The following is a 25,373-nucleotide window of genomic DNA, read 5'->3' as shown; positions in this document are numbered from 1 at the left end:
GACTAGTAGAGTACTAACACGTGAAGTTAATAATTGCGATAGGGAAAAATTTGAGGTTTACTACATTTTAGTTGCGAATAATACAAGCTGTCAAAGATTGCGAAAGGCAAGACACAAGGTAGCAAAGTCTCTGAGTTACTGGTATGATTGGTATGTAAATCCAAACGTCGTCGCGCATCACAAGGTCTATTTCTCTAACCTTCGTTCAAAGGACTTCCAGCCGCTTAGATTGGGGGCTACTGCAACTGAGTCGTATAGAAATCAATCGTCTCGCCAAGATCTTTTACCTGGGCATCAGCCGGTCAGAATAGTATTCGGTCCGCCTTATAGTATAGACGTAGACGTGAAGTACCTAGCAAGGAAAGGGATATGTAGTAATTAATTGGCTTTACTAAAATAGCTGTAGCATAGCGTTTATTTTGAAAGCCCTTAGGTATATAAAGTTTCGTATGCCGTGATATCTTTCAACTATATACTACTTATCACTTTCAAGTATCTCAACTAGCCCCATCATTGTATTTACTACACAATTATACTACTGCAATGCATCTGCCTACGCTTTCCGTGTTACTTGCCGCAAGTGCTTCCGTTGTTAGCGCTCAGGCAACTGTACCAGGCCTTGGATGTGTTTGTATGGTATGTTGAAGCTTTCAGATACCACGACAATATAATAACGGGGGCAGGCACCAACCGCTTCAGGGAGAGACCAATCGATAGCCGACCGAACCACTCGTTGCTGTCGTGATAATAGAGGTGAGTCAACGCAGTAAAATAAGCAGTGGCTTCTTAAAGTAATGTATTTGAATATCATTTCTAACGATACATAGGAACTATGATTAATACGGTTAATTTCTGGAATCGCGGCAACTTCTACTGCCGTGTCCCGAACTCTGTTACTCCGGCCGATTGGGATCAGAATTGCTGCCGTAAGTGGTATGGAAGTGGGACTTACGGATTTTGCAATCAATCAACTTGATGAACTAGAGCGGCACGCATAGAAATGCTCAGCTCATTGTATCCTCTATACGCCGAGGAGAAAAGGTCTATTCTCTAAAAAGCTGAACGCGCATTAGTTAGCCTTTCAATGAAATGTCGAGTTCTTCACAATCTTCAGTGTCTATCCTTAAGCTTGACATATGCGCTTGGTTCAAAAACAAATTTCTAGACATTCGGCTGCAACATTCTCAGCCCATGATAACGGATATCCTAGGATGAGGAGTTAGCATTCGAGAAGAAGATAGCTACTAGTGTATGACAACGCTTTGAAGGTGGTACATACACTCTGCAACAAGCATTCGGCTCTTGCCAACAATTCCACCTGAAGTCATCAGAGTGTGAATCGGGGTGACACTATGGATCGTATGATAGAGCGGAGAAGCCCGGATCCAGTACATGCTGTGTCAGATCTCAGCACTGGCTAGAAGCTTTTCTTGCAAGACCTATGTCAATATCACTAGCTGCTAAAGATAAATCCAATGGCAATAGTAATATGGCCAGCTTATATCTCACATGGATTATCCGTTGCAAAGGTATCCATTAGACTGTTCTAGATAATGATCCATTCTTTGAATCGTCATTTACAAAGAAAAGCTTCAGCTCTGTGTTGCTAAACGCTTGTACTAGTTATAAGAAGCATGCATTCTCCGATGGTTAGTGTGTAGAACCCTCCTCTCTAAAATGAACATAGTGAATAGCTTAGGCATATGAAACAAAGACCGTACATTTCGCCGATAGATATTGAATATCGAAAAGATATGCTGGCAGTTTTTCATCTCACTGACGACCCATTCCACCCCCTTGGTACTTCTTGTAAGTGTATGCAATCTCCTCTATTAACTATGTCATCTCTATGAGAAATCTTAGGGGCGTTGGAAAGAGTAGTTGGTGCATTAATGTCTCATTAAAATGATTGAATATGTACCTTATCCCAAGTTGCGCAGTACGACTAAGGTCAATATAAGGTTTCTTAAGCTCCATTCAGGTTTAGTCATACCACTTGTCCTTTCCTACGAACTTGTTTTGCTGAGATCGCTCTGGCTTATTTTTCTCCCGTACGGGTCATGCAGCGCATCCCATTCGCTGATCTGGTTGTACGGTATCTTCACAAGCACATGTGTTTGCGCTCCATCTCCAAGATCCAGAACCTCTTGGCGCACCTTGTAGCCTCGAAACTTAGGCAGCCAAATAATCCAGATGTAGTAATACAGCCCACAAATGAGTAGTATGCCAATCCCGACCACGATGTAAGTACCGTACCAGAAGCTGACGTCTCCACCTGTCGCCCCGCCAGTTGGTGGATACCAAGGCATGATAATTAGATAGAGCTGAACTAAAATATTGAAAATGAGTACGACGTTCCAAACATGGAAGGATGGTGGTGGCAGTCCAAGGCGATTGCGGCGAAACCGTAGCACATAGAGCCCAACGGCCATGAGGAGACTAAAACATGCTGAGGGATACACTTGAAGGTCAACGATGAATGAGAAAGCATCGCCCGCTGGCACTGCAAGGATTATGAGAGTGGTAAGCGCCCATTTCGTGAAGTATGGCCCTATTGGGGTACCGAATGGTTTGGTGGATGCCCAGAACTGTGGCCAGGGAAGTACGCCTTGTCGACCACATTCTCTGATTAATCGCGAGGATCCTAGAAGAACAGCGATAAGATTTCCGAATGAGCTCAGTGCTATGAGGAAGTTGAGCCCCCGGACAGCACCGTGGTCTCCAAACACCTTGGTGAATAGAATACCGGCGGCAATTGTTTTGCCTGTTAAAATTTCTTCTTTAGGAATGGCGGCAAAATAAGCCACGTTTGCCAGGATGTACAAGGTGGCAACGAGTACTACTGCTGCGAATCCATTGTTCCTGATGCTCTTCACTGGGTTCTTCACCTCGTTGACTACATTGAATGCATTTTCATATCCAGCATCTGTATTATATGTCAGTAGGTATCGCCGTTCAGCTCTTTATAATTACTTACACGCAAAAATAATCTTGTACATGGCGTTCGTGATACCATATCCCGACGGACTACCGTCAAAAGCATCGCGAAATCCGGCTGAAGGATTCTTGACCCTAGTGTGTCCGCCTAGCACAACCAACCCTGTGATAGCGATGAACACTAGTGTTGTCAGTTTGATTGCCCCAATTGCATTACTAATCCAGTAAGATGCTCTGGTATGGAATAGGACTACCAACACAGCAGCTGTGTAGCAGGCGATCGCAAGCCCCTTGGTTTCCCACGGCTTAGCTTGATAGTCACCGATCTTGTAAAGGTAGTTGGCCATAACCACTGCGTTACCGGAGCTAAAAGATAAGATAACTGACTGGATCGCAAATATGGTCGGAAATAACCATTTGGGTCGCGGGAACGCTTGTTCAAGATAGGCCACCTCAGAACCTGATCGAGACGGAAAACATGCCGCATATTCCAAATACACCGATAGCGAGGATACTGACGTGAATAATCCAATTGTCCAGAAAATCAGACTAAGTCCAACTGAGCCTGTACCTCTCAAAATCGACGCGGCTACAATTCACTGTTAGCTTCCCTAATTTTGGTCAAAGCATTTTCCACATACGTGTCGAGAATATTCCTGTAATTGATTAATACAAATCAAAATTTTCAGATTGAGGAACCAAATACCTGTGCCGATCATCTTTGATAGATTCAGGAAGACTATTGTGATAGGTCCAACATTGTATCCCAAAGGGGAATGTGTCTCGATAGGAGCTCCGCTCGCTTCTTGATAGGCAATAGGAGCACTGTTGCCACCTTGCTCCCCAACATATTTCAAATTTCCATCTGTGACTTGAATGTTGCCACTCGCTGTCACCGACTGAATCGCAGAAGCCAATCGATCTGGGTTCCTGCCGATTTTGAAACGTTTCCTGAAGAGTGAAGACATTGTGAAAGATAACTAGGTCTCTTGATAACCCAGTACGTCAAGCTATGTCATTGGATGGTCTTTGAGGCATGTAAGCATGTAGCGCAAGACGGACACTGGAGGTATATATGGAAGTCTAAGGATAGAGCCAACCTTCTGCGGTTGGGGTTGGTTGCAAACTGGAGTGCAGATGTCACCATCGCACGTCATTTGCAACACGATTGTTGAATTCTAACGATTGCCTTCAGATACCTGTTAAACCTATCACATTGTGTTGCGTGCCGAGCACGCGAGAGATAATGTATTTGCGATATCGCAGGGGTACCTGGAAGAGCCAAGGCGTTGGGCCTTCGCTTCGCTGGGCAGTTCGTCGCACACCCTCGTATATCCTTACTGAAGATTCGAATTTATATAGCTGGATGAAGAGTGAAGTGCTGTATACTACACTGCCAGGAGTCATTTATGATCTTAGAAGCGACGGAAGTAATGGGGAACTTAGAATAGCTGGCCGATAAAACATTCACGTGGGGCGATATACATAGAATATGGGATTGTAGTAACATAGGGATTGGCTGATAACAATCCCAGCATATCCTGGCAAGAGCCCAAAAAGGAACCTATGCCCGGATAGTTCATTTTCTATCTGCTTGGTGCCACTCGCAATGTTGCTATCTTCAATACACTGTGTCTGCACACGTATCTTGCGTTACTAACAACAATAAGGTGGCGGAGCAGCTTTGCCCCAAATAAAAGCATTCTCAGCGTCACTCAAATCATTTGAGTCTTCGATCTAGAGAGTAATCTTCAAAAATATAGGTAGATGCTGTAGTTAGCCCATACCTTCTTACGGTGGGGATTTATAGGTCTAAATAACGCTAACTAACCGGGCGAAGTACGTTTGCAGACGTGGTATACAGGGTCTCAAGACGACCTGTGTATTCTACTCCAGCGGCTTACTTTTCCCTCCACTTGCAGTACGAATTGTTGGCTCCAGCGGAAAAACAGAGTTTTCAGGCGCCACGCCTTCGTATGGACCATCTTGACTTCAACGCCTCAGGCGTGGGCCATGCATTCTCAGGATCACGCAACCAAAGGCGGATAAAATGACGCCTAAATTGATTTAGCACGGGATTTTGCATGATCAGGTGGGTTGATACTCACTGCTGCTCCAGAGTGTTCTTGAATCTATCTCTGGCATGGAAAACGCTCAAATTGTTGATATATTGCACATCGCCCTTTCTAAAACCAAGAGAAACAGCATGTTTCTCAGCTAGAAAATGGAGGGCATCAAGGGCTTCGGCCTGAGCTTCAGTTATGGGTGGCACATCAGAGGATCTTGGCAAACCCCAATAGCCTGTGAACGTCCTTCGTGCATACTGGATGATCAGTCTCTCAGGAGTAGACTTGGTCTTTGGCTGATAGTGAAGCAACGGTCGAAGTGCATACTTGTCCCCCCTACCACCAAAACTATCGCAATAGTTAGGAGCAGCTTCTTCAAGTTTGAATTAGTTACGAGTTTAACGTACTTCTCGCTGGCCCAAGGTTCAGCTAGGGTCCTGATAAGATCTGGTCTCGTTCTGGCAAGCTCTTTGTATACTGTCCATGAGCTGGACAATTTACTTTCCCCGCCCTCCGCAGCAGTCTCCAAGCATGCCAAGGCAATACCATCACCCGAGTCAGTATGGAATACCTGCTTATCAGTCGTATAAGCAGGTGCGCCAATTTTGTTAGCATCCACAATCGAGCTTAGGTCTTTGATGTGACCTAAGACGACATGCGCCGGTTTTCCCTGGTACTGAAAGTCCTGGCGCCCTCTAATCGGAGCAACGTGCGACGAGACTCCAGCGTATATGATAATATTCTTCTAACTGTCATGTTTATCAAATGGCAGGCCTCGAAGAACCTTGAAGCCGCATCGATTATGGACCTCATCGGAAATGTTGCGCAGTTCAGTGTGCAGCTTTGGAAGAGAAAATGTGTCTTTGTTGACGAAGCCGAGTGGTTTGCTAAGAGCTTTTGTCGTTTCAGCATATCTCAATTTTACACATCAAAATAGCTTACATTTGAAGTATTCTAGTGCATCTTCGATCTCCTGAAGCTCTTCCGCATTGATTTCGTAGACGAAATTGTACTTTTCAGTAATGTCGCTTCCATTCCATACAAGGTCAGAGTTCAGTTCGTGAGGGAATCCATCTGGTATCTGGTTCGAGAGTTCTTCAGTAGCATTTTGGAGGGCAACACGTGCGAGATACTTGTCGAGATCGGGAGCATAGTCGATATCGGGTTAACCAACCGGACCAGTTTTCAACACTTGAGCAGTAGCCATGCTAATGTTCGATATGAAATGTATGGTACATTCTGAAAGTCTTGCAGCAACAAGACTCGATATAGTACATAAGTTAGTGTCGCAACGAGATTGGCATATCACGTCAACAGGTGTGTGATGCGGCCTTGATAGCGCAATTGAGCTAACATCTTGCGTCAACGCGGGGTTGATAGCGTCATGCTCTAGGTCTGGGCCGTCACCAACAGGAGTATTATGAACGTTTATACAATATATGCTTATCGTATCATTTTATTACCTAGCTATAAGGATGTTTTAGTGAACAGTCGTGCATAGTATCGGACCACTAGACTTACCATAGTAGATACCAGCTACTTTCTATTCCTTATCATTGTTTATAGCCATGTAGGAGAATGAGTCAGTGAATATGAAATTCAATAAACTTAGTAAATTTATGAAATCAGCTATGTATTCTCTATCTATAGTGTAGACCACCCTACCTTTGTACTTCACTGCTGCGAATACTGCAATCACTGTGTAGCTGTTGAATTAAGTTACTGGGAAAAAGTGAATAGATAGACGGCTATATGGGTATATTCATGTCTTAGTACCAAGAAATATCGCAATACTATCAATTTGGCAACAGTGATTGGTGAGGTTGAGCGACCGTTTCGCTTTCTCACCCCTTGTTAGGGGTAAACAAATTTTGATCCCCAAACGCCCACCCTGGATCCGTACTCAACGCCTCTTCCACCTGATCCAGACGAAGATTATTGAACCCATCCGTCAAACCCGCTTCTGTACCTATCTTCAAACTCCCTGTTTCAACCATCCTCAAGAAGCATTCTATATGCTTTCTCTCATACATGAATTTCCCCGGATCTTCAATTCGCGCAGCATCATCTCTTGGTACAGAATTTTATGTAAGATCAACATATGCGCCTCCCAATAAGATATACTCTCCACCACGCTTGAACGACTTGATGCCTGCCATGGAAAACGGCGGTTCTTCCTTTAAAGAGGAAGGACTGTAGTCCACAAAGGCGTGCGCTCCTTTTCCACCAGTCGCATCTTTCAGTGCCTTCGCATCCACGTCCGTGTCGCCCGTTAGAATAACTGTTGATAGTCTCTCTTTGGCACCATGGTACCTTTCTAACAACTCGAGCTTCTCAGCGTTACGAGCTGCAGTCACAAACTTACACCCCATTGCCAATGTAACTAACACCCCAGCTCCTGAAAACTCCCCTGCTGCCGGCCCCACAATAACAGTATCACCGGCCCCGAGATTCGAGCTTACCAACCCCCCCAACTGCTAACAGATAAGATTCCACATGCGCAAAGTCACTGATATTGTATCCTAGTCCATCTTGCTATTTCCCCTTCACCCATTTCTCTTCCAACTTAAAAATACCTTCAAGCGGAACAAGCAATTTCTCGGTGAACACGTCATCTTTCCAGACGCTTTTCACGAGGGTCAGCGAGCCCGGGTCAGCGCCGCAGAGGGAGGCGCGAACGACTTCGGCGTGCGGGTTATCGCGGCTGCGGATCGTAGCATCGACCCAAACGAGGTCGCCGATTTGGAGGGTGGTAGCATCAGGGGGAAGAGAAAGGATACGTGCTACGCAGGAATAGCCTGGAATGTAGGGAGGGAAGGTTAGTTACTAGGGATATTAGAGGTAATTTGTAGAGTGGTGGTGCTAGAACGGATAACAGCGAAATTGACATGTCGTTTGGTATTGTGTGTTGAAGTTGGAAACAATAGCGGTACTGCATGCTAGTGCAAGGCGAAAGCTAGAGTCGAAGCCATACAAAATTTGTGCGATAATGAACTTACTTGCTCCTTGAAAGCACCATACAACAGCACTGGAAGTAGCGGGGGTATCATCGCGTAAAGCAGTGCAACGAGCGCTGAGCCAAGTGTAACAGGTGGGGTTCGAAATATCTTCAAGGACTAGGGGTGTGCCGAACTTCTCCAGTACCAGAGCTTTGTGGGTTGACATTGTGAATATTGATGTGTTTTAGGAATATATAGAGATTAGTTCAAGAACGAATGATGTATTACTGGGTGAAGTTTTTGACACAGGATAAGGGGCAGACAGTCTACTTACACTTGCTCTATTTATATTGTTACGCATCTTGTATTTAATCACCTTTGTCTCTTGATTTGAATCTAGAGCCCGCGGATAGACATCTGGTAACAATCCAAGGCTGAACATTAGGCTATGCCGATACATGAGTGGTGTAGTCTATAAAAGTTCCGCAAGTGGGACTTTACTTAACAAAGCCTCGGTGCTAAAACTCCGAGTTTTTAGTACAGGCTTTTTTTGAGCTTTTTATGCTAAGTACACACTAGTTCTAGCTAGTTGGGGTGAGGCTTGCTATTCTATTTCAAGAAAAATAGTCTGATACGCTATATGCCAAATAAACATAAGCAATGAAGGCCATAGTCCTTGCAGATTGAACGAAAAGAGCCATAGAATATTGTCATTGTAAGCGACCGTACAACTACACCGCTAATTGAGGCTGTCGCTATGGGGTAATGTTGTACATTCACTTCTTTCCAAGATTCATTGTATCAGGTTTTAAGTGTATACTCTTATGATATTATTGTACGATCATTTACAGCTGAGTTATATCCTCCCCAAACTGGCGCCATTGCTTTTTGACATCTATATCAATCTTTCCGGAATTTGATGCCACGAGCGTGTCCCTCCCAGCAGACTCGTCCGTATACATCACGAGATGTTCCTAGTAGTATTTAGTGTTCACTCTTGACCATACGGACTATCAATAATACTTACCTTTCCTAAAGTTAATTTGATTGAGCCTTCTAACCATCGCATCGGCTTGTAGACCTTCAGGTTATTCTTCCCCTTGATTAGAGATAGGATATTGTCAACAACAACGAAAGTCTGCATATAACCCGCTCGTGCCATCTTTGGTCCACCAGAAGCTGCCACGTCGCCAGCAGCGAAGATGTTCGGAAAACGCTCATCAGAGATCTGCAGTGTTGGTCTGACAAGAATGTGAGAAGACTCCTTTGATATTGACTCCAATGAAAGGCTGGATACAACTGAGCTGTTTGGCCGCTGACCAGTACATGGGATCTGCACTTCGTGAGTTGACTAATCGAAAGAATTTCGATACCCAATGGACGACTTACGACGAGATCAAAGGTCTCTTCTTCGCCTTTTTTTAATTTGAGGGTGTGACTTCCCTCCACAATCTGTGGCCGTTCATTGAGCCAGACCTCGACGCCCATTTCACCAAGCCTTTTCGTTACGTACTGATGTAGCCGTTCTCCAAAGCTCGGGAGCAGCCTATCTCTTGATTGTATCAACACAACACTTTTTTCTGGATGAAAGTCCTTGATATCGCTTGCAAGCTCGACACCTACTGCGCCTCCACCAACAACCGCGATTCGTGCCGCCTTCTCGATTGTACTCTGCAAACTTCTCAACTCTCGCTGCGCATCAAGACTTTCCGTTGCTGCAACTTTACTGGGAAGTGCTGATGAAGTTCCAGTGGCAACCACTAGATATTCATATTCCAGTTCCTTTCCACCCACTAGTCTGATGACGTGCTCATTCACTTTATCAACCTTTCCCTGCACAAACTCAAATATGCCTTTTGGTGCTCTCTTTTCTAGTCCTCTATATGGGATGAATGCGAGTTTCTCGTACCCCTTCATTACACTAAATCTAGGAAAGGCAAATACATAATTGAAATGTGAATTCTTCTCGATGAGAACAACGCGATATCCAGTGGGAAGCGTTTCGGTTAGGTGTTTCGCTGTAAAATATCCGGTGAAGGAACCGCCAACTACGACCACGTTCCTAGTTTGCGTTGCTGGCAGGGATTTGTAGGTGTAACGGTGGACTACAGCCTTAATCTTGCGGGTCGAGGCTGTTAGGGCGAACGAGGGCAAATGACGCAGAAGGAGAAAAAGAAGAGTAAGATAATCAGAGACCATTTTCGATGAAAACTGGCACCGGAAAGTGATGCATTAAAACTTACGCTGAATCCCTCATGAAGACGGGCCTGTGACATTCATATCCTGCTGACTCCCGGCCTTTTTATCGATAAGTCGGAGCCGAGATTCTGGAGTAACGTTCGGATCCGAACTCGCACGTGCCCCATAGTAGGTCTCAACCGATAAATCCGAAATCGTGTTAAAATTCCAGCCAAACCACCCCTTCGTGACCTATAGAAGTTCGGGAAGGTCCAGCCACGACACTAGCAAGGTTTTCCTGCTGAGCTCTACACGCAAGTAGGCATAAAAGATGCAGGCGCATAACGCGAAACCGAACATGTCCTTAGCGAGGTCTATCTCACGTGCCCAGCTAGCATTTTCCACAAAGTCTTCAATAGCCCGTCTAGATTATGCCATGATTAAGCGATCTACAGATCCCGTCCCCAAAACCACATTACAACACTCTACCAACAGTACCCCGTCCATTGATCTACCAGTAGTACCTTATCCAATAACCTACGCACAATATGTTGTCCAGCTCACATATCGACTATTATCAAAACATTGATTCCAGCCATTCGCCAGCGAGGTTGCGGGCGTTGGGTCCGTCTTACAGCCTCTGTTCTTAAAAAGCAAAACTATAAAGCTACTCATTAACTTGTTCATTTGTGGCGCTTTGGAAGCGGGACAATATACGTACCTACGCATCCCTTCTTGACCCAGAAGACCTGCATACTGTTCCCACGCAACTCCTTGCAATTACCGGTGGGGCGGTTATCAGGGACAGCGACGCTGTCATCTACTTTCGAGATGCCACATTGCTTATCATCCCAGGTGCCAATTATAGCAGCGGTGTTGTCGCGGGCAGAGATGCCAACGGAATCAGTCGGCGCAGATAGAGAAACGCTTGGTAAAGTTGCCGCGATAGCGACCATTGGCAAAATGTTGAATCGCATGGTGTCGAAAGTTGTGGAAGCGTGTTCGATGTCTTTGACGATGTTTGTGAGAATGTTGATGAAAATGTTGATGGAAATGTTGATGAGTATGATTAGTAGTGCTGTCAATAAGGAATTATTTATACATATGAGGTTACAGTAGGATTCCAGGGCCATAGAATATGACCTAGAAATAGCACTGACTGTAGAATTTAGAAAATTCAGCTGAGGCTGAAGAATGTCATGATGGTACATGAAAATAAGCTAGGCTAATTCTTGGCTTATTCAAGTAGCTGAAATTTTGCAAATCGAATGATCGTAATACACAATATTTCCCTTTTGAGTACTAGTATCGCTTGGCATCAGCTGAGCCTCATAGGATGTTTCCAGCTGACAACATGTCCGTTGCCAAGTATATTGATGAGGCTGTGTAATTAGAAAATTAATTATAATAAAAGAGATTCTTTGTTGAAGCAAGAAGTAATGTACTATCGTTTGCCCTTACAACCACAACCCCGAGTTTGCCAAGACCTCTCGGAACTTCCAGCAATCCTTCCCAATTATCGATAGACACATTGACCGACGGTATTATTGTGGAACATCCCGTAAAACTCATCGTATTGCGGCGTACAGCATCATTGCCATTCTGTAATGCAGATAGGACATTGATGTTCGCAATCCACCGGTTCATATCATAGACTTGTATGGGGGTCTCCACGAAACAAAGATCCTTCTCAACGGCTCCTCGTTCTTCAACATCGACAGGTAGCTCAAATTCGGTGGATTTTAAGTGAACTGAAGTGTTTCTAAAGTTGTTTTCTGACTTGCCATCAAATGGATTATTGCAAACGAGGCGTAGTTCGTTTAGGTGAACTCCTTTCGTTCCTGAAATTAGCACAAAAGTTAGAGACCTAACGTTTGCAGGCTTGTGAAAAAAAACTGCAAAGGTATCATCTTGCATCATGAATGGCAGATGGCGGGGTGCTTCTAGCATATGCTTTGTTTTTGGCATATTTGGACTTGATCCCGAGATCGCTTAGTGACGGTGCAAGGGTCAGATCCAGGGTGTTGAATAGAGAGCCCTTTATGTATCGAGAAGCCTCGTTGTGTTTCAAATTCTTGCGATAGTAGCTTTCCTCTGAAGATCACTTCTTTGAAAGCCTTGGCCGGGAGTACTTCGTAGGCTCATGCCCTCTTGACGACAGGTATTAGAACACCATTGACCATGAAGGATGCAAGGATATCTTCCTGTGTGAAAATGATGACCTCTCTCGGCAGCCACGTATTCATCATTCGCTATTGCGGTTAAGAAGCGTGAACAAGTTGACTCGGAATTCAAGAAATTCGACTTTAGTCATTCTAGTTACTGTCAAAACATTGCAACAATGCGAACGGTTGCTGTAAAGCCTTTTAACATTCAACAGGGACGGCTTTTATCGAATGAAACCCTCGAGCGCGATAACCGTGAGGAGACCACAAAACATCAGCCTCACGAACTCTTCTCTCGTCTCTCAGCAAGCGTATAAAATATGCTCCCATCGTAGATACGACGGATATCCTCCTTCATCATTCTGCCATCCTCGGGCCAGAGCATTATGTACGTAGCAATCCCTGTGTTTGTTAGGGTTGCAGTCTGCAAACAATAACACTTATATTGACCTACATTCAAAGAATGCACCGCCCCAACCAATTGGATCAGCAATGCACCGTTGTCCCTTGAGCACGTTGCTGACATCCCATATTGTCAAATAATCCCTTCCCTCGGCATATTTGGCAAATATGTCTTCAAACTTTTGTGGCAAAAAGCGTCCTTCACTATCGTATGTGCCGGTGTCACTGCCATGCTTGTCTTTGTGTACATTCTTAAGGAATAGACCTGAAATCATGGTACATGAAGTTAACTTGAGTCTGGTGCAGTTTGTAAATTGGACCTCTTACGAAAGAATGGATCAGGTAACCATCCAGAGCACGTCGGATAGGAGAAATTGGCGTGGATAACGAACACGGCGACGATGGATAGAATGACACCAAAACCGAGCCGGTAGAAGCCAACAAACGTATCCTGTGGCCAAAGAATTCCATCGTGGTCGCGGTCAAAGAAGTCGCAATGTTGTTGTAGAACGGTCTGATGAGAGTGCTGTTCTTTCCATCCCTTGGTGCCTTGGGGCGATTCTACCGATGGGGCGAGATTCGCACGGGCAGTGCCTGATCGTATTAGAGATGTAGTTGCGGATTATTCCATGTGAAAATACATACCTGGATGCCGAAGCCTCGAGCCTTTCGAGTCCATGAACGGTTTTCGTTGTTCGGTGATAGGTACATTGCTGATGGAGCGCACCACCCCATCAACTCCATCTGTGAGACGCTCAGAATGCCTCATGATTTCGGCCATGTTTCTAGTGTCAGGCATGGTTTTACTTGGTGAATGATAGTAAAAGTCGAAATTGAGAAACCAAGATCATATAAGAGAAGTCACAAATATAATGATGCCATCCCATGCTCATGCCTTTGCAGGTGAAAGGTGCCGTCATTTTTCTTAACCATGACGTCACGCCACCCAAAACATCGTTCAACCTAGTAACATGACTGCTGCAAGAGAAACATGCATTCTCATACTGCTTGCAGCATGGATAAGTAAAGCAAAGTGTACTGCCTGTAGCTCATACACTATCTTTAACTGTGCATCGTCGATACTATGGGTGTTATTTGAAGTGAGCAAAAGCTGTTCAGAGCTCTTGAACAATGTTGGCGGCGCGATGGCGGAATCTGGACTTTCATGACACGCGTCTCGTTTTGACACATGTGAAACTCTCCCGTACCAGCATACACCGCGCGCATCTGTCTCCACGCAGCTCACGTCATGAACCTCTAAGCGTAACTAATATCAGGTGGCAAAAAAGGCCTCTTTTGCGCTAAAATGGTTATAGCGTTAGAATTTTGGATGATTGCAAGTATACACGCAAAGCAAGAATATAGAGATAGCTCTACTAAAACTACATTCCAGTATTTAGAGTACTATAATATCCGAGAAGGCATACGCTAGAACTAAAACGCGAAAATCAAGGGACTGATTCGCGCTAGACTACTTATACCGGGTGAGGATCAACATCGAATCCGCGTTGCATTTGCGTGTTTTTGAATCAGGGTGCGTACTTACCTGGCTAAGTTGTATTGGAGTTCGAGTCTACGTAGCATTGTATAATTGGCCAAATTTACTGCTAGACAGAACAAAGTTCTCAGCCTGATCAGCAGGCTGTCCCGATTGTATAGATGGTCCTTTGTCGTGATGAGGCTGGTGGGGCAGATGAAGTGGTACTCCGGCGGTGGGGGTGGGGCGTGGTAAGTAAGTAATACTAAGTATCTAAAACATCGCTTCAGAAATGGCGACAGTTGCCAGAACGCGACGATGCAAAGCGTGATGGAGGAGAAATTGGCCAAAATAGAAGTGCGTTTGTCACATTGCACAATTATGTGTTAGGTTGAGAGCAGTGTACGAAAAGAAACTCTTGTTAGGAAGCGGCGAGGGGCTGCGCTGCCCCGCCATCGCCTGCACTTGACCTCTTCGACTTCGATGCCCTGCCCTCACAACAAGGAAACAGGTACATGACTCGAGAAAAGAAAGAGCGCTTCAATTGAAGAAACTGGAAAGATCGGCTTGCAAGCCGGGATATCGTGTGGTGGTTCGTAGTTTGGTCCCAATCACGCTCCACTTCTGCCCCCCCTCCCATTGCGACTAGTATTGGGCTACGAAATGACTATATACGCAAGCTCAACCCGCACAGTGGCCTAATATGAGAATTGTCACGATAGTAAATCATAAAATTCCCCTTTCGACATGCTGCAACTTGCTCCAACCTCAGCGGCCATGTTAGCTGTTGTCGCCGGTTTTGTACTAAGTACCCAAATGCGTCATTGGCTCTCCGCGATACCACGCGACACTGACCAGGATTCTGAATAGCATTGCATTCTTAGAGCCTTCTACAACCTTTACCTACACCCCTTAAGAGCGTTCCCAGGCCCTTGGTCGACCAGAGCCGGCGTCCTATGGCATTCCTGTCATAGTCTCCGCGGAGATCCCCAGTACGCTTTACACCAGATGCATCTAAAGTACGGCCCAACTATTCGAATTGCACCAGACAAACTCATTTTTGTCGATGCCAAAGCATTGAAAGACATATATGGTCATCGCAATGGAACTCCAGAATACATCAAGGATCCATCTCTGACCTTCATTGCCGACGCTGGCCCAAGCCTCTTTTCCGTTCCCAAGGACGATCACTCGAAGCTAAGACGACTATTGTCGCACCGCTTTTCGGATAGAGCACTGCGAGAGCAGGAATCCGTCATTTCTGGTTACGCCAATCTTCTGGCCAGGTCTGCCACAATCCAGCCTGGCAACCTCAGCTAACCCCGTGATTGTAGTCTTGCCTTGATTGAAATGCAACTCTTCTTAGTCTTGGTCGTGTTTGAGTTTGACATAGAGGTCTTGCCGGAGTCGAGGGACTGGATGCATCAAAAACTCTTCACAACTTGGGCTAGGCTGCCGCTCATAATCCGTATGACACCAGTTGCGCGCTAGTCCGCCGTGATCCCCCCACCTCCTTTTTTTTGGAAAGAAGTATGGTACAATGCAATTTCTACCCCAGAATATGAGGACTCTAGACTCATTTTCTACCAACTAGATGTATTCAAACCCTAAAAACATCGTTGCCAAAATGTCAATTCGCAACCGCATCCACTCTTCACTTGTTATCTCTGGCAAATATTGTCTTGACAAGTTTAGGTGGATTCTCTCGTGAGATTTACAAAGAGTCGCACTTTTTGCTATCATTAACGGTGTTGAATACTTAAGTATGTGTATATGTGGTAGTACGGATCTAACCTTGCATGAATTTGACCTTTGACGAGGCCCTTATAATACACAGATAGCGGATAAAAATAAAGTAAAACCACGAGGAACCACCTCGCCGGGTGCATTATGGGTAGTTTTCGGATTTTGATTATGGCTCTTTCGGTCCCATCGCTAAGTGTAAGTGCCAGGCCTCCGTCGGGCCCCGACGTCGCTACAATCGACTCTATCCAACTATCGAAAGTATGTACACACGCAATGTTGATATGTATAAGATGGGTTGTTGAAGTTGTCTGCTTATGGTACTATTCCGCAAGACGGACGGCAAGACTAAACTATAGATACTGCGATGATAAAGAACGGGCTTCGCGAAACCATAATGACAAAGGAGCATCATCCGACAACAGACCATGATGCACCGCCACCCGCCAGCCTCCGGCGCATTACGCCGTTCATGTGGCGCTTCATGGCAGCCATCTGCGCCATTGCCTGGATCGCCAACTTCGACTATGGCTTCTCTGGAATCGTGCTTGCAATGCCATCGTTTAACCAAGCATTCGGCTCTGTTTGCACAAGGCAGCTCGATGCTGTTAGCGGCGTGGCAACGGAAGTGTGCAGACTGAGTTCACTACAACAGTCGCTGCTCAGCGTGAGCGCCCTCTTCCAGGCCCTTGGCGCCGCGCTTTCGGGCGTCACAGGCACGTTTGTCGGGCGGCGCGGTACGGTGATGATAGGCGCTGCACTGGTGGCGGTAGGCGCCGCGGGGATGCTTGGTACGTCCCAGAGCTACCTCAACTACATGGTGTGCAAGTGCATCAATGCGGCTGGTACTGGTCAGCTCTTCGTCGTGGGCATCACATACGGCACTGAGAGCGCGCCGCCAGATCAGCGCGGGCTCTTGATGGGCATCTACAACGTCGCTCTGACGGTGGGCAATGCGATCGCTGCCGGAGTCTGCGCCGGTTCAGCAAAGCTGAGTCCAACCAACGACTGGCAGTGGAGAGTCCCAATCGCCTGCCAGATCCCTCTCAGCGTACTCCTGGTGGCGACATTCATGTTCTTCCCTGACTCGCCGCGCTGGCTCATTGTTCGACGCAAAGACGATGATGCTAGAGTGGCTCTCGCCAAGTTCTTTGATCTCGACCAGCACTCAGAAGCCGTCACTGCGCAGATGGACATTATTGCAGCAGCCATCGAAGCAGAAACCCACACTAAATCTTCATCGGCTTGGATCAGCATCTACCGTCCACCTAACCTGCGTCGAACCCTAGTGTCTGCATTCATGCTCGTTACACTGCAGATTACCGGTATCCAGTTCGTGGCTCCATACACAGCATTATTCCTCTCGTCTCTGGGTGTGGCGAGTCCATTCACAACGCATGCGATTGTGTCCGTCTGCATCTTCGCAGGTTCATTGGTCAGCCCTTGGGTCCTCGACAACGTGGGCCGCCGCCTCTCACTGCTGTATGGGTACGCTATTGCTGCTTGCTCAATGCTTATCTTCTCGGCGGTGGGATCTACACTCGGCACCGGCAGTACTATCACGCAACGGGTGCTGGTTGCGTTCCTTTGCATTTGGGCTTTCGTCTTTGGAGGAGCAATCAGCGCTAGTTCGTGGTTGACGTCAGCAGAGGTGCATGCGGTGCATCTGCGGACCCAAGGACAAGCGAACACGCAAGCCTTTGCCTCGGTTTTCTCGTTCGCGGCACAGTTCTGGACGCCTTACATGATCGCAGCCATCGGGACGAGCGTGGGGTACTTTTACGCTGGGGTGACCATTGTTACCCTGACTATTGCCATCTTCCTTGTCCCAGAAACAGCCCGGCTGACGCTTGAGCAAATCGACACACTCTTCAACTCTGGGACACCGGCATGGAGGACCACGATGGCGAGGAACAAGCAGATGAACCTGGTGCATGGGACAGAGCAGACGGTCGTACCAGCACGCGGATGAGCCGGGGCCGTGGACGAGTGGCATTACTTACAGCACGAACACATGCAGGGCAGGACAGATTCGTACGAGAGTACATACATACCTTCTAGACTTTGAATAGTACCAACGCCGCTAGTAGGGGCCAGGGTGAATGTGGGGCTAACCATCTAAAGTTCGCGCCCCTCACTTTTCCAACGTCAAACATTCCCAGTATTTTTTTTTTGCTTTCCATAAATACCTCTACACCTACACCGTAGCATTTGTTGATTGTTAGACAAAGTAGTTGCACAGCCCTTTTCCTACAAGTTGTTTCAATCTTAGACATGTTGGACATGCTACAAAAAGAAACCCCCGAATATTAATTCTTCCGACTTCACTTCCCTAGCCGTGTCCGTGGAGGCCTGATACGTGATTTCCTATGCATCTTGCGCGGAGGCCGATATAGGCAAAGCCTCAATCGACACTTAATCTAATACCTGGTAGCTGACGAAGCTCAGTACACCTACCCTGGCCCCTGATAGCAGTGGCGGGGTCGCGCGCATGCGGTAGATATGTCTTGGTGTAAGACTCTACAAGCATTGGTGTGCTTGACATAGAGCATCTTTTTGATAGTGACCAGAGATGCTAAGCTCCTATAGGCTTCTCATGGCATGCTTCCCCTATTTCCTATAATAAGTATAGACCAGCAGTATCCCAGTGCATGCGTGTGCATCTTGATGCGCTTTCGAGCAGTACACTAATGCGAACTGTATCAGTGCATTCAACTGTAAGCCATGTAGGATTCTCCAAGCTCCAGCTCGCCCGCAGCCAAGACGGAGGAATCCGGGGGCGGGCTGCAGCTTACTTCCATAATCCTCTCAGCCCTCGGGGCCACCCACTATGTGCTGAGGTTTATTCTACATCGATGATTCAGAGGATGCGGTTGAGGAAGCATCAGTCGCTTACGAATGCTGCTACATCGGCGTCGGCTTTGACGTTTCCGGATTCGAAACACACTGGCTGGGCTTACTTGAATTGGCTTAAGAAGGAATTCGTTACGATGAGCACTGTCCTTTCATAGTATTTTATAGCTTGAGTAGTACCCTAGGTCTTCTCCTATGTTAAGGCAGAACCCTTTATACACCCATAGAAGCATCTCTAGAACATCCACCTCCGCTTTCGTAGTTTAGCAATAACGCAATTATCTTAACATGGTATCGAATAGGCACTTTAAAAGCCCAGCTAGTGCTGCTGCAGAGGCATTCTTCAGCTCGTTCTCCACCACGTTCTCCAGCTAGTCTAGCTGGTCTGGCTAGCTGAGTTTTGAGCTCATTTTTGGGGAGATTTCTTCTGGCTCGTATTCTTGCTCGTTTTTGGCTTGTTTATAGCTCGTTGTTTGGCCAATTTTCTGGCTGGTTTTCTGGGGAACCTTGTGTTCGTTACGTGACTAGGCGCTTTCCGCATACACGAATTGGCAATGCCTTGATACGCCAATTGCGTAGCGTAGAGCTTCTTAGAGCCAATCAGGTTGCGCTTCTTCGTGCACGAAAAACCTCTCGGGGACCGATCATAATAAGCAGCCAAAGCTGCAACAACTCCTCACAAGGGCGCCCAGTTACCCATTAGCAGTAGTAGCGACCAGATTTTATCCACATCTCATCGTTCCAAAGTATAGATCACTACTACTCAATCGTCCAATTAATTTATAAAAGCCTCGATTTCGTCAATTTCCTCTACTACTAATTGAACTAGGCGCCCACGGCGACGGTGGAGGGTAAAAGAATTATTACAGGAGTATCAAGCCTGTCAGTATGTGATTTGAAGGAGCTGCGTAATCTCATCAAGGATATATCTAGCATAGTAGAGTGTTGATCATGCGACAGGTGAACACAGCGATAAGACGTTCCAGGCGTTCCAGGCGCTGCAGAAGGTGTAGGAGGCAAGGTGATTATTGGAGGACAAGAAAGAAGAGGAACCAAGATCAGAGTAGTACACAGTAAGTATATAAAGCGCATAGAGATCCGTGTGCGTTTCTGGCGCCTACACTAGTAGGCTTAGCACAGCCTCAACACCAAGAAGAGGCGTAGTTTGGCGGGATTGCACGTATCACAGCATCTTCAAAAGCTATTCAAAAGTGAGTAAACTAGTTTAGGTTTAGCTAACTAGCTGTCTTCTACAGGGTCTTATAAGTTACAACTAAAACTCTATAACCTATCAGTTTACGTTACTTCCGCCGAATCGCTTATATAATCATCTTTTGCCTCAGGAGCTGACCCCCTGTTGACAAAACTTACCCTGAAGGGGTCTCAGCCCTCAGGACCACTTACCACGCGTTGAGGCTGGTTGGGCTTACTCGCATTAGCTTCGCAACGAAACTGTTACGGGGATCATTCGGTGAGGAGGGCCTAAAGACAGTGTTTGTCCGGCGAGGAGGGCCTAAAAACAGTGTTTCTCCGGCGACGTTGTTCTAACCCCGGCTAAAGTGCAGTGTCTAACCAAGTGGCAAAGATAGAGAGAAGCGTAGCTTGAGATCATAAAGCTGCAGGGAAGTCTGCATGGGTTCTTTTTATCGCCTGTTGTACACCAGTGCTTTCATTTCATTGATATTGTACCCCACAGTATTGTTGTCAACCCCGTTGTACATAATGTCGAACCAGGCACAACCACGCGCGCAGCTGCGAAGTACCTGCAATGCATGCGCCGATGCAAAAATTGGATGTACCAAAGAGAAGCCGTCATGTGCTCGCTGCGTGCGACGAGAAGAGACCTGTGTCTATGCTGTTATTCGCCGAGCGGGACGTCCTGCTGTGAAGAAGACCAAAGTGACGACCGATGGCCCCACCACGACACAGCAGTTTGTATCTGCCACCGATAGTGGTATGCAAATGTCCAATCCAATCTCTGCTACCTCGGGAGCACAAGAGCTCCTCACAATGGCGCAAGCGCCTGATGCTGTGATGATCGACCAACCTTCGTCATCCACCTCGCCACAGCTGTCCAGTGACATATTCAATGCTTCCACTCCAGACTTCGCGGACTTCAGCGGGCAGGCATGGTCTGGCAATTCGGTGCTGCAAACGGTACCGGAAACCATAGGCGACGACTTCGACTTCCTAGCGTCTCTTACCTTGCCGCCTGACTTCGATCCTAATCCCGATTCGGTGCTCAACCACAACGACTTCGAATTTTCGTTCACGCCTTCCAGCACCGACATCCCAGACCGACAAGTTCTATTTCCGATTGAGGTATCCACGGTGCCCATAGGAGCCGGGCAAATTTCAGAACAGGCCAACCTTCGGCAGATCCCGACCACAACAAAAGCAAAGTTGGGATTGGTGGATTGGTTCTCAACGAGCAACAGCAGCACAACCAGCGGCTCTCCCCGGTCGATCCCTACTCCGCCCGCACGCAGAGATTCGGTGTTGGGCCAGGTTGCTCCGAGCTCGCCGTCAAATTGTGGTTGCAGTGCGAAGGCGCATGCAGTCTTGCGTGAGCTGGTCATGGACAAACAGAAAGGCGAGACGCATACTCTACGCCAGCTGGAGTATGTGCTGTCGCAGAACCAGACAGCGATGGAGACGACTAATGCTGTGCTCGCCTGCCCTTGTGCCAAAGACATCTCGTCACTATTCACGCTGGCGCTGGTCGTGTTCAAGACGCTTGGCTGGTACGCAGCAGCGGCATCAGCATGCCACGCAAACGTCACCAGCCTACAGCCAGACGAGCTGGCAAATCAGGCATCGTTAACCGTACGGCTCTCGGCGGACGGCCTGCCCGGCTACGAGCTGGACGGTGAGGATGGGAACCACATTGTGCGGCAGCTGGTATTGTCGCGCCTGCACCAGGTGCAACGGGTGGTGAAGGTCTTGTCGCAGCAGCTGCATTCGATAGCGGAGAGGGAGCAGCGGTCACGGGCGACTAGCAGCGGCAATGGCATCGATGCCACGGTGAGGGACCTGCTGTTCGACGACAACCCGTTCGACCAGACCATGTCGCAGAGGCTGGCGCAAGTGTTGGAGGCCAGTATGCGCGCTCGATTGCGCGATCTGTCTCAGGCGTTATTGACTGCACTGCGAGACGGTGCACCCTGATGACTTGCATGTATGTATGGGGGTCAGAACTTAGGATGCGGTCAGAATTCAGGACGGAGCTCGGCTCACCCTACGTGCCAAAAGCAAAAGTGTGGCTGACAACGGCTGCTAACGCCGGCCCGCCGGGACGCTCCGCAGGTTACCTGAGCTTTCGAGCGGTGAGATCAAGATGAAAACTCCAAGTATACAGTAGAGGTGAGATTATGTCACGAAACTCTCTGAACTTGAGGCCAAGCCTCGGAGATGCTTTGGACACCCCTCGGGCCAGCGAAGCCACAGTCACGTGCATAGAGTATATAGTCTCATCCGAACCTTAGGTTACTCCTATAGACATAGATGCGTAAGAATATATCCAAATATAGACAACAAGTATATATAATTATACTTGATTGCAGTTATCTTAATCATCTTATAAGATTTGACTAATACTCCCAATGCGTTTGTAGGATATGCTGATTTACATCTTAGCTCGTGGGTAAGCTGAACTACGCCAAGCGGAGCCGAGGAGTGGGCCGCACTTTTGGCCGAGCTGTAGTGGTCACTTCCTTTCCCAAGCTCTTCACTCCACACATGCATTCACACCTCACACACAGACATCAGTGCTAAGGGACAAAGCTGCCAGCAGGTGCAATACGAGGCTACTTTTGCATAGTTGACAGTTTCAACAGTGGGCTTGACTATGTGACTGGTGAGCGCAGTATTATCATCTGATTGCTATAAGACATCTAGCTAAGCACCTTCTTTTCGATACCGCCTACACGTATTGCTTCGAGCATGGACTAACCCCCTCCTTCCCACTGGGGGCGGCTTCAATCTCTCTTCTCCATCCTGTCCTCGTGTGCCCAGCGAGAGCTGCTGGACTTGACGCAAATTCCTATTATGTCCCTGCTGACTTCTCCTCTACCTCCAGCTTCGGGGTCTCGGTCTCAGGCATTCTTACGAAAGGCACTAGCAGCGCGGCAAAGATGGTGGCGGCCGACACGGCGATGCAGAAGGCGAACACATCCTTGATGCCAACCATGTACGCACTGCGCACCTGGTCCAGTTGCGAGCCGCTGTAGAGGGTTTGCAGCTCTCCCGCACCGGAGCTCAGGACCCTGCCAATGTCAATGTCTTTGGCATTCTTAATCAAAGTCTGCACCATCAAATTTGCAAAGATTGACTGTGCTGCTACGACAAAGTACGCGCCAGTTGCTGTCTGGAATGCTGCAATGTGTGTTAGCATATGGCTACAAACATGGATGCATTGCCCGAGTACTCACTGAAAATGATGCCGGTTGTTGCTGCGACGTCTTCCGCTGAAGCGAATGCCTGCAGCACGGTGACTGGAACCTGGTTGCCGAGCCCAATGCCGAGACCGAATGGCACTTGCGCTCCGATGTACCATGCCTTGGAGGTGTTGACATCCATGGCCCATAGTAGAGCCGCGCCAAGAGTCGTGAGAAGGCCACTGGTGATGGTGAAAGGGTGGATCATGCGGGTTTTGCCCATCATACCACCGCTCATCATCGCTCCTAGCGCATAGAATGCCATGAACGGCAATGTGTACACACCGCTGGTGATGGCCGATGTGCCCTTCACAGCCTGGAAGTAGATTGGAAGGTAGAAGAGAACCAAGAAGTTCGCTCCTGGGTTCAGCCAGCCGTAGATGCAGTTGGCCCAGGTCATGCGCGGCTTCAAGAGACGCAACGGCACACCCGCATACTCTCCCTGGAGCCACTCAACACCTACGAAGCCGATGGTGAGCACGACGAAGAGGACGAGCGTGGCAATGACTGAGCCATCTGACCATGGCTTGGTCAGACCTCCCCATTCCAGTGCCAATGTGAAGCAGATGAGCGAGGTCAGCAAGAAGCTGAAACCGGGAATGTCCATGTGAAGGATGACCTGTTTCCACGTTGCCGGAGCCAACTTTACATGCTTCGGAATGTGTAAAAAGAGGATTTGCAGCAAGATTGCGACACCTCCGACGGGCAGATTGATCCAGAAGCACCAGCGCCAGGTAACCTCTGAAGTGAAGACGCCTCCTAGTACTGGACCGAGGATTGTGGCTGACATGACTGTTTCACATCAGCGCATTGCTCTTGAAAGTGGCAGAAGCCTGAGCTTTTGGGCTAGTTCTTACAAACGCCAATCCATATACCAATCAATCCGGGACGACTACTCGGAGCAGCCGTAAAGTTGATGATAAGGACGGATCCGCTGAGACAGCCTGAAGATCCACATGATCAGTCATCAGGCCCGCTGAAGCCTTGATCGGGTATCCCACTTACCTGAGCAACCAAGACCTTGGAGAGCTCTTCCCACAATCAATGCGATGCCGTTGGGCGCTGCTGCAGCAACGATACTGCCCACAAGGTAGATGCCAAGCGCCGCCATAAACACGTATCGTGCAGACAGGTACTTGTACAGCTTGCCCCATAAAGCACTACTACTGCCAACAAGGAGGAAGCATGCGCCGCTGTACCAGCCGATGTACTCCAAACCATTGAAGTCCCTCGTGATTGCCGGAATGGCTGTGGCTACAATGCCCTGGAGTCGTGTGTCAGCACACTGCATGTCTTCAAGATGCATGCATGATACCTACCAGATCCAAGGAAGCGATGAGCGTGCTCAAGTTGATGGTGGCCATGACGGCAGCAAGGCGCCATCCAGTGTAGTATACCGCGGCCTCGTCGTCGCCATCAGCTACCTTTGCCGCCGCCACATGCTTTGCGTCGAGCATACCATCCGTCGTCTTTCTCTCGCTGCTATCTCTCGACTCGGCATATCGGGCGTCAGCACTGGATGTAGAATCTGCGGCCATGTTGACTACAGAAGGAGGCTGGGTAGGATTGGGACGGATTGGGGTTGCTTTGAATAGAGCAAGAGCAAAGGAAAGCGTGAGAAAGGCAGTCTTGTATCCTCATGTTTTCTTTCAAACATTATACAGAGCACCCGGCATCCGGCGGTGGAATTGCGACTCTCGGCGGAGCTTTCAAACATTATACAGAGTGACTCTCGGCAGAGCCAGGCCATAGCCTTTGTTTGCTTCCGCCGGCACCCACAAGCAGGCCGGCGGAAGGCAGAGCAATGGCGAAATTCATTGTTCCGGGCTGAAAAGCACGCCAAGCTCAGCGTGCAGGAGGCGGGAGGCAGGCGCCGGTGTACTTACAGGATGGTGTGCTCGTATCCATTATCGTCCCGCAGGATCGACGCACATGGTAGACTGTCACATCATTACTTACAGTAGTCTACAGGCGGTAAGGCGCGCCGTTGCGGGTAATCTGACCTGCATCAAGCATCCCATTTCCCATGATCGCTCAGTAAGTAAGTATGCAGTCAGCTACGAATCGGTCGCTCGGAGCAATTCCGCCCCGGCGGCCGACCGGCGGTCGAATGACTTCGGCGGTCGAAGCAAGCGCTTACCTTTCATTGTTCATGGTAGTAGTATAGTACAGTCAGT

The 25,373-nt window shown here is 47.8% G+C and overlaps 11 protein-coding genes across 11 annotated transcripts; 4 read left to right on the top strand and 7 right to left on the bottom strand.

The window, feature by feature from the left end:
- Window positions 1-680: 680 nt before the first annotated feature.
- COCSADRAFT_82948 (uncharacterized protein) lies at window positions 681-976 on the top strand (the record flags this gene model as incomplete). The annotated part of the gene is made up of 2 exons (XM_007698511.1): window positions 681-753; window positions 828-976. Coding segments are annotated over 2 exons (222 nt in total), but the record flags the coding sequence as incomplete, so codon positions are not given.
- A 994-nt stretch (window positions 977-1,970) lies between these two features.
- On the bottom strand, window positions 1,971-3,905 carry COCSADRAFT_178700 (uncharacterized protein; the record flags this gene model as incomplete). Its single annotated transcript, XM_007698510.1, has 4 exons — window positions 1,971-2,926; window positions 2,978-3,526; window positions 3,579-3,593; window positions 3,644-3,905. 4 exons carry the CDS (start codon window positions 3,903-3,905, stop codon window positions 2,007-2,009), a joined length of 1,746 nt encoding a protein of 581 aa, XP_007696700.1. The 3' UTR covers window positions 1,971-2,006.
- A 989-nt stretch (window positions 3,906-4,894) lies between these two features.
- Window positions 4,895-6,210, bottom strand: COCSADRAFT_168163 (uncharacterized protein; the record flags this gene model as incomplete). Its single annotated transcript, XM_007698509.1, has 6 exons — window positions 4,895-4,994; window positions 5,046-5,351; window positions 5,411-5,723; window positions 5,754-5,897; window positions 5,946-6,135; window positions 6,178-6,210. The coding sequence occupies 6 exons, from the start codon at window positions 6,208-6,210 to the stop codon at window positions 4,895-4,897; spliced, it is 1,086 nt and encodes a 361-aa protein (XP_007696699.1).
- Window positions 6,211-7,087: 877 nt separating this feature from the next.
- On the bottom strand, window positions 7,088-8,168 carry COCSADRAFT_23354 (uncharacterized protein; the record flags this gene model as incomplete). Its single annotated transcript, XM_007698227.1, has 3 exons — window positions 7,088-7,350; window positions 7,580-7,801; window positions 8,003-8,168. The coding sequence occupies 3 exons, from the start codon at window positions 8,166-8,168 to the stop codon at window positions 7,088-7,090; spliced, it is 651 nt and encodes a 216-aa protein (XP_007696417.1).
- A 593-nt stretch (window positions 8,169-8,761) lies between these two features.
- Window positions 8,762-10,197, bottom strand: COCSADRAFT_135351 (uncharacterized protein). Its single transcript, XM_007698508.1, has 3 exons — window positions 9,332-10,197; window positions 8,970-9,275; window positions 8,762-8,916 (listed from the first exon to the last, which is right to left on the bottom strand). Exons 1-3 carry the CDS (start codon window positions 10,139-10,141, stop codon window positions 8,788-8,790), a joined length of 1,245 nt encoding a protein of 414 aa, XP_007696698.1. The 5' UTR covers window positions 10,142-10,197; the 3' UTR covers window positions 8,762-8,787.
- A 161-nt stretch (window positions 10,198-10,358) lies between these two features.
- Window positions 10,359-11,179, bottom strand: COCSADRAFT_33831 (uncharacterized protein). The gene is made up of 2 exons (XM_007698281.1): window positions 10,842-11,179; window positions 10,359-10,779 (listed from the first exon to the last, which is right to left on the bottom strand). The coding sequence occupies exons 1-2, from the start codon at window positions 11,095-11,097 to the stop codon at window positions 10,658-10,660; spliced, it is 378 nt and encodes a 125-aa protein (XP_007696471.1). The 5' UTR covers window positions 11,098-11,179; the 3' UTR covers window positions 10,359-10,657.
- A 1,208-nt stretch (window positions 11,180-12,387) lies between these two features.
- COCSADRAFT_33830 (uncharacterized protein) lies at window positions 12,388-13,523 on the bottom strand. Its single transcript, XM_007698280.1, has 4 exons — window positions 13,333-13,523; window positions 13,015-13,281; window positions 12,740-12,952; window positions 12,388-12,687 (listed from the first exon to the last, which is right to left on the bottom strand). The coding sequence occupies exons 1-4, from the start codon at window positions 13,484-13,486 to the stop codon at window positions 12,566-12,568; spliced, it is 756 nt and encodes a 251-aa protein (XP_007696470.1). The 5' UTR covers window positions 13,487-13,523; the 3' UTR covers window positions 12,388-12,565.
- Window positions 13,524-15,049: 1,526 nt separating this feature from the next.
- COCSADRAFT_81587 (uncharacterized protein) lies at window positions 15,050-15,484 on the top strand (the record flags this gene model as incomplete). Its single annotated transcript, XM_007698507.1, has 1 exon — window positions 15,050-15,484. A coding segment is annotated over one exon (435 nt), but the record flags the coding sequence as incomplete, so codon positions are not given.
- A 1,123-nt stretch (window positions 15,485-16,607) lies between these two features.
- COCSADRAFT_33829 (uncharacterized protein) lies at window positions 16,608-18,230 on the top strand. The gene has a single exon (XM_007698279.1). The coding sequence runs from the start codon at window positions 16,653-16,655 to the stop codon at window positions 17,877-17,879; it is 1,227 nt and encodes a 408-aa protein (XP_007696469.1). The 5' UTR covers window positions 16,608-16,652; the 3' UTR covers window positions 17,880-18,230.
- A 1,933-nt stretch (window positions 18,231-20,163) lies between these two features.
- Window positions 20,164-22,273, top strand: COCSADRAFT_33827 (uncharacterized protein). The gene has a single exon (XM_007698278.1). It carries the CDS (start codon window positions 20,483-20,485, stop codon window positions 21,926-21,928), a length of 1,446 nt encoding a protein of 481 aa, XP_007696468.1. The 5' UTR covers window positions 20,164-20,482; the 3' UTR covers window positions 21,929-22,273.
- Window positions 22,274-22,805: 532 nt separating this feature from the next.
- Window positions 22,806-24,653, bottom strand: COCSADRAFT_82074 (uncharacterized protein; the record flags this gene model as incomplete). The annotated part of the gene is made up of 5 exons (XM_007698506.1): window positions 22,806-23,134; window positions 23,191-23,988; window positions 24,054-24,140; window positions 24,202-24,460; window positions 24,516-24,653. 5 exons carry the CDS (start codon window positions 24,651-24,653, stop codon window positions 22,806-22,808), a joined length of 1,611 nt encoding a protein of 536 aa, XP_007696696.1.
- Window positions 24,654-25,373: the final 720 nt, after the last annotated feature.

This window comes from Bipolaris sorokiniana, assembly GCF_000338995.1.
Source record: "Bipolaris sorokiniana ND90Pr unplaced genomic scaffold COCSAscaffold_3, whole genome shotgun sequence".
In the NCBI taxonomy this organism is placed as follows: Eukaryota; Fungi; Ascomycota; class Dothideomycetes; order Pleosporales; family Pleosporaceae; genus Bipolaris; species Bipolaris sorokiniana.
This window is presented reverse-complemented; position numbering and strand designations above follow the sequence as displayed.

Bases quoted from the DNA above. Each gene is read 5' to 3' on its own strand.
- COCSADRAFT_33831 (XM_007698281.1), bottom strand. From the start codon at position 11,097: ATGCGATTCAACATTTTGCCAATGGTCGCTATCGCGGCAACTTTACCA. The intron at 10,780-10,841 runs GTACGTATATTG...GTAGCTTTATAG, and splicing joins GGTCAAGAAGGGATGCGTAG to TTTTGCTTTTTAAGAACAGA.
- COCSADRAFT_33827 (XM_007698278.1), top strand. From the start codon at position 20,483: ATGTCGAACCAGGCACAACCACGCGCGCAGCTGCGAAGTACCTGCAAT.
- COCSADRAFT_135351 (XM_007698508.1), bottom strand. From the start codon at position 10,141: ATGGTCTCTGATTATCTTACTCTTCTTTTTCTCCTTCTGCGTCATTTG. The intron at 9,276-9,331 runs GTAAGTCGTCCA...CACGAAGTGCAG, and splicing joins AAGAGACCTTTGATCTCGTC to ATCCCATGTACTGGTCAGCG. The intron at 8,917-8,969 runs GTAAGTATTATT...AAATACTACTAG, and splicing joins TCAAATTAACTTTAGGAAAG to GAACATCTCGTGATGTATAC.
- COCSADRAFT_33830 (XM_007698280.1), bottom strand. From the start codon at position 13,486: ATGCCTGACACTAGAAACATGGCCGAAATCATGAGGCATTCTGAGCGT. The intron at 12,953-13,014 runs GTAAGAGGTCCA...CCATGATTTCAG, and splicing joins GTTACCTGATCCATTCTTTC to GTCTATTCCTTAAGAATGTA. The intron at 12,688-12,739 runs GTAGGTCAATAT...TAACAAACACAG, and splicing joins GGGCGGTGCATTCTTTGAAT to GGATTGCTACGTACATAATG.
- COCSADRAFT_33829 (XM_007698279.1), top strand. From the start codon at position 16,653: ATGATAGGCGCTGCACTGGTGGCGGTAGGCGCCGCGGGGATGCTTGGT.